General features: G+C 48.3%; 1 protein-coding gene across 1 annotated transcript in view; it reads left to right on the forward strand.

Annotated features, from left to right (window-relative positions):
* Positions 1–13,386, forward strand: part of RHBDL3 (rhomboid like 3) — a 156,081-nt gene that overhangs the window by 118,761 nt on the left and 23,934 nt on the right. Inside the window, exon 6 of the mRNA XM_030208407.1 lies at positions 12,458–12,570. Within this exon, the coding sequence (XP_030064267.1) occupies positions 12,458–12,570 (113 nt within the window). The remainder of the gene's footprint in view (positions 1–12,457; positions 12,571–13,386) is intronic.

Genomic DNA, 13,386 nt, shown 5'->3' on the forward strand with positions numbered 1-13,386 from the left:
GGTGCTATAGCAGGATTTCCTACCCACTCCTACTCTAGCTGAGATCAGGGAGTGGCAGTGGCGTTCCTAGGGGGGCTGACACCCGGGGCAGATCGCCAATGTGCCCCACCCCCCGGGTGCAGCGACCCCTCTGGCAAAAGGACACCCCCCCCCGGGTGCACGCCGCTGGGGGGGGTGCCGCGTGCGCCTGTCCTTTGATCGTTCCGGGGTTCCTGTTCCGGGGCAGAGGGAGCATGGAACGATCAAAGGACAGGCGCACGCGGCACCCCCCCAGCGGTGTGCACCCGGGGCGGACTGCACCCCCCCCTAGGAACGCCACTGGGGAGCGGAGCCAGGGAGGTGGAGCAGAGCTGAGCCGAGCTGGGACAGCAGACCATCCCCTGCCTCAGGCAGCAGGACTGTCTTGGGTCGCCCCTGGCTGAGATCATTTTCATGTAGCATTTCTGACTTTATGTGCAACTTTCCTTATTTCTGTCTAACATTTGTTATTCTATCTTCCTATGGGGGGCCTTTTACTAATCTGCCCTCAAATCTGGGTTTAATGCATTCTAATGTGGAACTTTCCCGCGCTAAGCACAAAGGAGAGAGTAGGAAAGAGGGCTCTTCCAAGAAACCGGAGAAGACGTATGTTGAGAATCAAACCTTTATTCCAAGAAAAACACTGACACACTTGACTCTGGCTCGACACAGCTGTGTTTCGGCGCTGAAATGCACCTTCATCAGGAGTTTTATAAAATACGGCTGATTGTGTAAATCCAATTATCTGTTATATGATGATGATATATCAGAGATGGCTATCGTCCGAGTATTCTGCCAGGAAAGGGCTCCGTGGTGTGCGAGTCGCTCCTATGTATAACTTTCAGCGCCGAAACACAGCTGTGTCGAGTCAGAGTCAAGTGTGTCAGTGTTTTTCTTGGAATAAAGGTTTGATTTTCAACATACGTCTTCTCCGGGTTCTCGGAAGAGCCCTCTTTCCTACTCTCTGCTTTGTGCATTTCCCTGCATAGGATTTTAGTGTACCTCCACCTTTGTGGTGGTTCTTCCCTGTTTGACTTTCCCACGCTAAGCCCAGATTTAATTTCATGTGGTGTTTTTTTAGAGCTTTTTATTTTACGTGTTTTATTTGCAGGTCATGTGCTAATCTACATTGAGACCTCCAAAAAATTAACGGGGGAGCACTTACTGTTATTTGAATATTTTACAGTTATAACTGTTTATTGCCTGTGTCCCGGTTATTCTTGCTGTACACTGCCAGGGTGACTTTCCTAAAAAAAAAAAGTGGTACTTATGGGACAGACCAAAGGTTCATCAAGCCCAGTATCCTGTATCCAACAGTGGCCAATCCAAGTCACAAGTACCTGGCAAGATCCCAGAACAGTAAAACAGATTTTATGCAGGTTATCCTAGAAATAAGCATCTTAATAATGGCTTATGGATTTTTCTTTTAGGAAATCCAAACTTGCACTGAAAATTCACAGATAGCCGGTTGCAGGGCACTTAACGGACCAGGTGCCTATCCTAGCCGGTTCAATGCTTTTGAATATCAGAGGGATCATTTCCATATCAGTGGTACACAGCGGCATACCGAGGGCGGGGCGGTGGGGGTGGTCAATTAACAGGGATAAATCTTTTTCTTTATGTTTATTTCAAACTTGCTGTATCTTCAATCTTGGCAACTGCCAAATCAAGCTATTCTTGCTGCCAGTGGACCTCTGCAGCTGGTGGAAAATGGGGATACAGAAGCAAAAAGTAGGGAGAGTTGGCTCTTCTCAAACACCGGAGGAGACGTGGTAATGGAAATTATTATTATTATTATTAGCATTTGTATAGTGCTACCAGACGCACGCAGCGCTGAACACCTGATACAAAGAGACAGTCCCTGCTCAGAAGAGCTTACAATCTAAATAATACAGACAGACAAGACAGTTACGGGTGAGGGAATTAATGGGAGCTAAAAAGCAGCAGTGAAAAGGTGGGTTTTCAGCATAGATTTGAAAACAGGTAGAGATGGAGCTAGACGTATAGGTCCAGGAAGTCTATTCCAGGCATAAGGTGCCGCGAGAGAAAAGGAGCGAAGCCTGGAGTTAGCAGTGGAGGAGAAGGGGGACGACAAGAGAAATTTGTCCAGCGAGCGGAGTTCACGGGGAGGAATGTAGGGAGAGATGAGAGTGGAGAGGGAATGGGGGGCTGCAGAGTGGATGCATTTAAAGGTCAGTACGAGAAGTTTAAACTGAATGCGGAAGCGGACAGGGAGCCAGTGAAGTGACTTGAGGAGTGGGCTAGTGTGGGTATAACGATTCTGACGGAAAATAAGTCGTGCCGCAGAATTTGCAGAAGCAAAAAGTAGGGAGAGTTGGCTCTTCTCAAACACCAGAGGAGACGTGGTAATGGAAATGAAGTCTTTACTGCAAGAAAACAGAAATGACTCAACACAGCAGCCGTGTTTCGGCGCCAAGCGCCTTCCTCAGGAGTCTTACGATGTATGGCTGATTATGAAAAAGAGAAATCTTTATTAAATCAATACACACAAAGGATATCAGTCTAATCCGAAGTTAGATAGGAAATCACACCGGACTGTCGAAATAGCTACTGTGTTGAGTCGTTTCTGTTTTCTTGCAATAAAGACTTCATTTCCATTACCACATCTCCTCTGGTGTTTGAGAAGAGCCAACTCTCTGCTTCTGCATCCTTTGACGTGAGGAACTAGTGCACCTCCACCTTTTGGGTGGTGTTCTTTGGTTTTGGAGCTTGGGGATACCCACCAGCCAATAACAAGTGTGCAAGAATTATGGGTGGGCCTAGGCCCACCTATGACTATGCCACTGGTAGGGACCTTATGACCGTGTCCTCTGTGGTCTGCAGAACATAAATTGCAAGCACTGTTTAGACCATAGGTACTAATACTACGACCTAGGAACAGTTCGGCTTGAGTCGGTTTAGAATTGAGTTGAACCTGCTCCTTTGTGATTTTTTTTTTAATTAAAAAGCTGTTTCCTCGTGGGCAGTTTTTATCGCATACTGTTTTGCGGTTTTCAAGGCAGCGGCACCGGAGCCGGATCTTGTACCGTTTCAGAGGATACGGAGAATGGCAGGAGTCGGAGGTAGAATCCCCGAGTCCCTGCTCCCAGTTTTCCAACGCTCCTTCACCTGTTAAAAAAAACAAAATAAATGAATGCAATGCAGTAGCTATTGTCAGGGCCGCTGTGAGACTGGGCCGGGCCCGGGGGCAAGGCCGCCCTCGGGGCCAAACCCCTGCTGCCCTCGCGGCCCCCCCCCCCCCGAGGTCGCCGCCGCCGCTACCCCCCTCCATCCACCACCGGGCCGGGCCCCCTGCATTGAAATTGCAGTTTCACCTCCATGAAAGCAGAACGCCTCCCTTCGGCCCTCCTTCCCTCCTTGTGTCCCGCCCTCGCGGAAGTTATGTCAGACGAGGGCGGGACACAGGGAGGGAAGGAGGGCCGAAGGGAGGCATTCTACTGCCTGCAACGCTGCTTTCATGGAGGTGAAACTGCAATTTCAATGCGGGGGGCAGACGGTCGACGATGGAGGGCGGGTGGGACTGCGGCGCCGGGCACCCCTTGGAGGCTCGGGCCTGGGGAATTTTGTCCCCCCTGCCCCCCCCCTCTCGGCGGCTATGGCTATTGTAGTTCCAACCTCAAACGTGGGTGTATCACACAAACACACTCTAAAAGGAAGCTTTCCTAGCCTGCATCCGTGCCCGGGGTTTCTTATTTATAAGAGCATTGATCTCTGTTTAACTGTGATAATTAGGGAATGAATAGATACTAGGATAAAAAAAATGTATTCTCTTAAAATCTTACACTTCTCAGCAATTTATAATTAACAGCTCTGGCCCATTGTCTGTAACAAATTAAAAAAAAAGAGTACCTGTTAACTTCCAGTAATTGCAATAATTAATGTAGATTCTAATTAGCATCTTGGTGATGATTCCCTTAATTCCACTTAACACTGTTCCCTATCTTGCGTCATTCATTTGAACACGGAAGCTATTTATAACTGTGTGCAGCTTTGCTTGCATGAAGGCTCCCCTTGATAATTTGAGTCCTGTGCAGAAATCGTTCCGCAGCTGCTGCTCGATTCGATGAAATCTCTGGTGGCAAAGCATTTGTTTTAAATGTATTTTCTATTTATAAAAGCTTCTATACTTCCTTTCTATCCAAAGGTTAATCAGGGTGTGATACAGGCAAATGAAAATATAACGATCGATTAATTACGATGAAGCAGTGTTTTTGGTGGTTTAATTGGGCAGTTAACGAGAAAGGTCCAGAGATTCTTTCAGAAAAGGGGGAAGAGGGGTCTGGAGGGAGCCTGCTACACTCTCTTAGCTACAACTGAAAAAAAGCCAAAGCCACGTTGAAACAAGGAAACTGCAGAGTTTATGAAGGAGAACGTGGCGTGGGAAGGGTCAGAACCGGACACTGCTGCAGGAAAGGAGCCCGACTTCCAGAGGGAGATGCTGAGAGACCTGTGAAAAGAGAAGTGTGAATTCTGGAGGTTCAAAGTGGAGTGGAGGAGTAGCCTAGTGGTTGGAGCACCACTCTTGACAGCCAGAGGTGGCTGGTTCAAATCCCACCACTACCACTGCTCCTTGTGATCTTGGTGCAAGTCACTTACCCCTCCAGTGCCTCAGGTACAAACTTAGATTCTGAGCCCTCCAGGGCAATAGAGTAATACCCTGTGTACATGAATGCAACTCACCTTGAGCTATCACTAAAAAAGGTGTGAGCTAAATCCCCAGTGGCGTACCAAGGGGGGGCGGTCCACCCCGGGTGCATGCTGCTGGGGGGGGGGGGGGTGCCGCGTGCCTGTCATCTCCGTGGTTCCCTGCTCTCTCTCTGCCCCGGAACAGGTTACTTCCTGTTCCGGGGCAGAGGGAGCAGGGCCAACGGAGACGACAGACGCACAGCACCCCCCCCCCCAGCAGCCAAGAAGGCACCCGTGGGGGGGGGGGGGGGGTTGTGTGCCGAGGGGGTGAGTTGATGCGCTGGAAGGGGGGGTTGATTCGCTAGGGGGGGGTGTTGATGCTCCGAGGGGGGGAAGTTCATGCGCCGGAAGGGGGAGGGTTGATTCGCCAGGGGGGTGTTGATGCGCTGAGGGGGGGAAGTTCATGCACCGGAGGGGGGGTTGATTCACCGGGGGGGGGGGGGGGTGTCATGCTGCACCCGGGGGGGGGGGGGGGGTGCGCAGCGGCGATCCGCCCCGGGTGACAGCCGACCTAGGATTGCCACTGGCTAAATCCAAATGAAGGAAGACATATCTGACTATTGACTGGAGTAAGAAAATAAGCCCTCCTGGTTAAAAGGGATTGTCCAAAGACAGCAAGCCAGCTGTTTATGAGTCTGTAGTGCTACCAGGGCTGCCAAGAGACTGGGCCGGGCCCGGGGCGAGGCTGCCGCGCCACCAGGCCCCCTGCATTCAAATCACAATGCCTCACCTCCACGTGAAAGCGCAGTGGCAGATCGCCTCCCTTCGGGCCTTCTTTCTTCCCTGTGTCCCACCCTCGTGGAAACAGGAAGTTACATCAGACAAGGGTGGGACACAGGGAGGGAAGTCCCAAAGGGAGGCGATCTGCCGCTGCGCTTTCACACAGAGGTGAGGCCCCGTGATTTGAATGCAGGGGGGCCGGTGGCGGCCAGAGGGGGGGCTGTCGATGGAGCCGAGGGTGGGCGGGTGAGACCGGGGACTGTGGTGCTGGGCCCCCCTGCCCCCCCCCCCGCCTCAGCGGCCCTGGATACTACTAGACATACATAAGAGACAGTCCCTGGTAGACAAAACACATACGAGGCAGTCACTGCATGACAGAGGGTACAATCTATTCAAGACAAGCAAACAGGACAAATCAGGGATTAAGGAGTATTTATTGTGGGAATGATTAATGTATTATTCACGCTGCACTTGTTTCAATAAAAGACCTTGTGAAATAAAAATTAATCCCCGCCCCCCAAACAAACGTGGGTACTGAGCAGGTGAATAGGCAGTTAAGAGTTGAAAGCAGCCTCAAAAAGATGGGCTTTTAGCCTGGATTTGACTGAGCTAGAGCCCCCTACTGTATTTTTGGAATATATCTGTAAACACTGGAGAAACACGTCCTTGCAACTTCTGTAAAATAGCTACAAGTAGCAAAAGAATGGAAGCGCTGCGAGACTGAATCTTAATAAAAGCGGTCGTGCTGGGAGCGCTCCTGCTGCCTGGATTGTTTCCTTGAATTCAGATAACAGGATTTGGACACAGTTTATCCCTGAGGAAAATGCACTTTTGTGATTTTACTGCCACTTTGAGCTTCACTCCACCATCTGTTTGACCTCATATCACAGGGCCCTACAGAAGCCCTACCAGAAGCTCCCATTTTTCCTGCCATGTCTATAAGTTTTTAATCCAGGCATAGAAATAAACCCTGGAGAATTTTTAAAATCCATGATCAGCATTTGATCCTGTTTGTGTTGAAATGAAAGGCTGGATTGGTTTGACACGGTGGGTGCTGTGCAACCTAGGAGCACGGAATTCTTAACAGAGGGGTTCTTTCTCTGTGGTTTCCTCTCTAGCAGAACTTTGGGCGTCTATGGTGCCTGTCAGAGGCGGCTAAGTTCTGCGATGCCTCCCCGAAGAGCCCCAGAAGTGGTTATAGAGTAACAGAATTTTAATTCTGCTTTTCTTTTTGAATTCATGTTTTCTCCCTTTGGTTACAATACGTGGAGGGGCATAATTGAATGAAAACGTCTATCTCCATGGGCGTTTATCTCCGAGAACGGGTCCGTGAAGGGGCGGACCGAACCGTATTTTCGAAAAAAATAGATGTCCATGTTTTATTTGACAATTTGTGAGCTAGGCGTTTTTGTTTTTCAGTGATAATGGAAAATGAAAGCGCCCAGCTCAAAAACGAATAAATCCAAGGCATTTGTTCGTGGGAGGGGCCAGGAGTCGTAGTGCACTGGTCCCCCTCACATGCCAGGACACCAACCGGGCACCCTAGGGGGCACTTTTACAAAAACAAAAAAAAAGGTAAAAGAGCTCCCAGGTGCATAGCACCCTTCCCTTGTGTGTTGAGCCCCCTCAAAACCCACCGCCCACAAGTCTACACCATTACTATAGCCCTAAGGGGTGAAGGGGGGCACCTACATGTGGGTACAGTGGGTTTGGGGGGGTTGGACAACTAAGCATTAAGCAGCACAATTGTAACAGGTGGGGGGGGGGGGGAATGGGCCTGGGTCCACCTGCCTGAAGTCCACTGCACCCCCTAACAACTGCTCCAGGGACCTGCATACTGCTGCCAGGGAGGTGGGTATGACATTTGATGGTGAAAATAAAAAGTTGTGAAACATCATTTTTTGTGGTGGGAGGGGGTTAGTGACCACTGGGGGAGTCAGGGGAGGTCACCCCCGATTGCCTCTGGTGGTAATCTGGTCATTTAGGGCACTTTTTGGGGCCTTATTCGTGAAAAAACAGGGTCCAGGAAAAGTGCCCTAAATTCTAGCTACAAACGCATACTTTTTGTCCATTATCGGCGAAAGGCGCCCATCTCTGTTCGGGTGATAACCACGCTCCAGTCCCGCCTTCACCACGCCTCCGATACGCCCCCGTCAACTTTGTACGCTTCCGCGATGGAGTGCAGTTGAAAACGTCCAAGTTCGGCTTTCGATTATACCGCGTTATTCGTTTTTGGGAGATAAACGCCTATCTCCCGATTTAGGTCGCAATATAGGCGTTTTTGTCTTTCGATTATAAGCTGGATAGTGTTTGTATTCTAGCGCACTGTGCACCTGTCTGATGACTATATGTTATAGTGTACTTAAACAATTGGTTTAATTATTTATTTATTTATTTATTGGATTTAATTTTTTTTTTAACTTTTATTTGTGCATTTTCATATTATACAAAACCAGAATTAAACACCACATTTCACCTAATTACAATAATTCTATAAGTGTATTCACAATGCAATATGATAGCAATTATGTAATAGTACATTCCTCTGGTATACCTCCAAATGCCTCCCATTATTGGATTTTATTAACTTCCTTTAAGAACAGATTCACCCTAGGCCAGGGGCGTATCTGAACTGCGGCGGTAGGGGGGGCCAGGGCCAGAGTGAGGGGGCACATTATAGCCCCCCCCCCGCCGCCGCCGCCGCCGCCATTGCCGATCCCCCTCCCCCCAGCCGCTACCATTGCCAACCCTCCCCCTCCGTTGCTCGCTTACCTTCGCTGGCGGGGGACCCCAACCCCCGCCAGCCGAGGTCCGCGTCCTCCTGCCGCTGCCGCTGCCGGCTGCCTTTGGTGCTTTCATTTGTCCATTGAAGCTGGCGCCAACTAAAGTTTCTTTTGACTCTGACGTCGCTGCACGTTGTACGTGCAGGACGTCAGACTCAGAAAATGTTTCTGAGTCTGACGTCCTGCACGTACAACGTGCAGCGACGTCAGACTCAAAAGAAACTTTCATCGGCGCCAGCTTCAATGGACAAATGAAAGCACCAGAGGCAGCCGGCAGCGGCAGGAGGACGCGGACCTCGGCTGGCGGGGGTTGGGGTCCCCCGCCAGCGAAGGTAGGCGAGCAACGGAGGGGGAGGGTTGGCAGCGGTAGGGGGGTCCAGGGCGAAATCTGCGGGGGCCCAGGCCCCTGAGGCCCCACGCAGATACGCCCCTGCCCTAGGCGGTGCATAGCGGGACCAATTTAACATAAAACTTACAATTTTGTTAACATTGTAACAATAGTAAAATGACCAAGGGGCTCATTTTCAAAAGAGAAAAACGTCCCAAAAGTGGCATTTTGCACCTGGATCCCAGAGAGGGTGGGAGCGGATCATTTCTTCCCTGACCCATTAGACCAGTGTGTCCCAAATCTGGTCCTGGAGTACCCCTTTAAAGAGATCTGCATATAATTAAGGCAGTGTATGCAAATCAAGTTCATGCATATTCATTGCGGATATCCTGAAAAACCGGACTGGCAAGGGGTACTCCAGGACTGGCCTTGGGAAACACTGCATTAGACCACCAGGGATGATCCCCTGGTGAGTCCCAGGGGTTCTCAGGGATTCTAATTTAGATGAGAGGAACGTTGGGGAGAGTTCTGATTTGGGCGAGGGGATCAGGTTGGGAGGAGTGCTGAATTGAGGGGGGGATTGGATCAGGAAGGGGGATTGAGAGAATCGGATCAGGAGGGTTGCAATTGGGGAGTTAGGAGGGGGAGCAGATGGGGAGATGTATGGGGAGGGGTGTGCCACTGTGGCAACGATGTGGCATATTGTTTTGGTAAGTGGGCCCACACCACATTACCTGTAGTGACAGATAGCATTGAACACCGAAACTGAGCAGGAAGTTTCGGTGATGACAAACTAAGCATCAAGCCATGATGAAAGGTATATATAAAAAAAAAAAGGACCCCTTTTTCATAGACCTTTACCCCTGACGCAGCCTGAGGGCAAAACGTGGCCACGTCGGGTATCGTTTTCAATAAAGATTCATTCTTTATTTTGTTATTGTTTTTATTTTAGTCTGCTTTTGTGTTTGTATATTTGACAGATAGCATTTACTGCCCAGGCTTTGAACTTACCATGCGCTAGTCTTTACTGCACTTTAGTAAAAAAAAAAAAAAAAAAAGCCCATTGAGTGTAGGGCCGGGCTGTCGCCTTCAGCCCTCACGTGTGGCTGTCTGCGTTAAACTAACTAAATATGATTTTTGAGAATTGGGTTGTTCTATTTTGGATTCTATGTGTTACTCCCGCATTGAAGAATACTTTGGTCAATTAATTATGATTTATCATTTAATTTGAGCACTGAATTTTTTATGGCACACTTTCAAAGTGAATGTGTGCTAATGAATGCACATCCTTAATAAGAAGTACTACTGGAGCTGAAAACAAGCCTTGCAGAATTCACATGACTATGCAATGGACCCGATTAAAATAAATAGTTAAATACATCCAGTCAAGAGCAGTATCCCTGTTACTAAAATCACAGTTAAGCAAAATAACTGAGACTTCGTTACTTAATCAGCCATTTTCTTCAGCAGTAGTCTATTATTTTTTATGGACGATTAACATTTTAGCCATTGTGATGTTCTCATATAATGCTATCTGATAATTAATTTGTTACCAGCCATCTCTCTCCTCTCCAGTCTGTCCAAAATTCTGCGGCACGACTTATTTTCCGTCACAATCATTTTACCCACACTAGCCCACTCCTCAAATCACTTCACTGGCTCCCTGTCTGCTTCCGCATACAGTTCAAACTTCTCTTACTGACCTTTAAATGCATCCACACTGCAGCCCCCCATTACCTCTCCACTCTTATCTCTCTCTACATTCCTCCCCGTGAACTCCACTCACTGGACAAATCTCTCTTGTCGTCCCCCTTCTCCTCCACTGCTAACTCCAGGCTTTGCTCCTTTTCTCTCGTGGCACCTTATGCCTGGAATACTACCACTACTTAACATTTCTAGAGCGCTACTAGGGTTACGCAGCGCTGTACAGTTTAACAAAGAAGGACAGTCCCTGCTCAAAGGAGCTTACAATCTAAAGGTAAGGTAGACGTATAGGTTCAGGATAGACTTCCTGAACCTATACGTCTAGCTCCATCTCTACCTGTTTTCAAATCTATGCTGAAAACCCACCCTTTCACTGCTGCTATTAACTCCTAGCTACTACTCAATTGCCCTGCCCTTGTCTCTTCCTTCCTTCTCACCCATTACTCTTTATCACCTATTACTTCATTACCCATTACTTTTCATCACCCGTAACTGTCTTGCCTGTCTGTATTATTTAGATTGTAAGCTCTTTTGAGAAGGGACTGTCTCTTTGTGTCAGATGTTACCACATACAGTTCAAGCTTCTCCTTCTAACCTACAAATGCACTCGATCTGCAGCCCCTCCTTACCTCTCTACCCTCATCTCCCCTTACGTTCCTACCCGTAACCTCCGCTTTCAAGACAAATCCCTCCTTTCAGTACCCTTCTCCACCACCGCCAACTCCAGGCTCCGCCCTTTCTGCCTCACCCCATGCTTGGAATAAACTCCCTGAGCCCATACGCCAGGCCCCCTCCCTGCCCATCTTCAGATCCTTGCTCAAAGCCCATCTCTTCAATGTCGCCTTTGGCACCTAACCACTATTCAAGAAATCTAGACTGCCCAACTTGTCATTTCGTCCTTTAGATTGTAAGCTCATTTGAGCAGGGACTGTCCTTTTTTGTTAAACTGTACAGCGCTGCGTAATCCTAGTAACGCTATAGAAATGTCAAGTAGTAGTAGTAGTAGTAGATGTTCAGCGCTGCGTGCGTCTGGTAGCGCTATACAAATGCTAATAATAATAATAATAATAATAATAAATGTGCTCCTACAGCAGTGAACTGTACAGGGGGCATCTCTCCCATCCAACATCAACTTAACATTGCATTTTAGTAAAGTCCCTCGAATCTCTAGGCCAGGAGTTCTTAACTTAGTCCTCTGGATAAACTCAACCAGCCTGGTTTTCAGGATGCCCACAATGAATATGCATGAAATTTATTTGCATATGATGAAGGCAGTGCCTGTAAATGAATCTCGTGCATATCCATTGTGGACATCATGAAAATATGGCTGGCTTAGGTGTGTCCAACAGAAATCCGCAGAAGCGGAGAACTCTGTAGGTCCCTCGAGGGCTGTATTTCAAAACAAGTGTATTCTTGTTAAAATTGAAAACATCTCAAAAATTATGGCTATAGCCATAAAGTAAAGATCACAAAAGTATATATATAAAAAAACAGACAGATGTATATAAAGAGAAATATATCACGAAACGTATCCTCGTGGGACCTATAGAGGCTGAAACTCTCTCTCATAATTTAAGAAAGGGAGATTGAAAGACTGTCTCATAATTTTAAGAACTGGAGGCTGAAGGCAGTCTTGCAATGTCATATGCTGTGGCTCTGGGTGGGGAAGAATCTGAAAGAATCCACATTACTGTCTGTAGGCAGTGGCACCCAGGAACGGTAGATAGGGGAAGGAATTGGTGGTTGTGGTGGGGTGAGGAGGTCTGCTGAGCCTCTGGTTTCTAATTCTCAATTCTGATATCTCAGTTTCTTGGATTGTTCCTCAATACCCCACTAGCCAGCCTGGTTTTCAGAATAACCACTGAGACAGATTTATATACTGATGTATCTTCTGTATTTTCATTGTGGTTATCATGAAAACTAGGCTAGAGATTACTACCTTTCTCACCCCCCCCCCCCCCCTTTCAATGCCTCCATGTGTCTTGGAAACAAAAACTTAAAAAATGTGAAAACTGATAACACAGCTCTGCCTTTTAATAGGGAAGTTTGACTTTGTTTTAGATTCCTGACCCCCCCCCCTTGTCTGTTCTCCGTGGCACCTCTTACTGTGAGATGTCTGTGATCTGAGGCAACCCTCTGAGTTTAGTGGAAGCAACATAAATGTAATGAAATACTTACTTTACTTTCTGTGTCTCAGGATAGAACACCTTGGACTTAATTTGGCTCTCCAGTTGTTGGTTGGTGTCCCTCTGGAAATGGTGCACGGAACTCTGAGAATTGGTTTTATCTATGTTGCTGGAGTCCTGGCAGGTATGTTGACCAGTAGTCTCACCAGAAGTCCATTTTGGGGAGGGCGCAGGGGTAGACTGGGAGGGGACATGTATTTCCTATCTCTTCTTCCCCCTAACCACCGCTGCATTAAATATCATATCTTTGTTGGTGGGGATGTCTAAGTCCCGTCAGCCAAAGAGGTCGACTGCCTGAGCCCTCCCTTCTGTACTGCCTGAACACTACTACTACTTAACATTTCTAGAGCGCTACTAGGGTTACGCAGCGCTGTACAGTTTAACAAAGAAGGACAGTCCCTGCTCAAAGGAGCTTACAATCTAAAGGACGAAATGTCAAGTTGGGGCAGTCTAGATTTCCTGAATAGAGGTAAAGTGGTTAGGTGCCGAAGGCGACATTGAAGAGGTGGGCTTTGAGTAAGGATTTGAAGATGGGCAGGGAGGGGGGGGCCTGGCGTATGGGCTCAGGGAGTCTATTCCAAGCATGGGGTGAGGCGAGGCAGAAAGGACGGAGCCTGGAGTTGGCGGTGGTGGAGAAGGGTACTGAAAGGAGGGATTTGTCTTGAGAGCGGAGATTACGGGTAGGAACATAAGGGGAGATGAGGGTAGAGAGGTAAGGAGGGGCTGCCTGAACAGTGAGCAGTGTGCTTCCAGCTTCTGACACCAGCACTCCCTGAGCATGCTCAGTTCGTGCGCATGAATCGAGCATGCATTTGGAATGCCACCATCAGTGGCTGGAAGCACGCTGCTGATTCCCTTACTACTGAGGCAGAATGGGAGGGGGGATCTTTGGGCAGCAGATCTCTTTGGCTAATGGGAGGCCACACTTACAGCCATTCAA

Source organism: Microcaecilia unicolor, chromosome 6 (genome assembly GCF_901765095.1).
Source record: "Microcaecilia unicolor chromosome 6, aMicUni1.1, whole genome shotgun sequence".
In the NCBI taxonomy this organism is placed as follows: domain Eukaryota; kingdom Metazoa; phylum Chordata; class Amphibia; order Gymnophiona; family Siphonopidae; genus Microcaecilia; species Microcaecilia unicolor.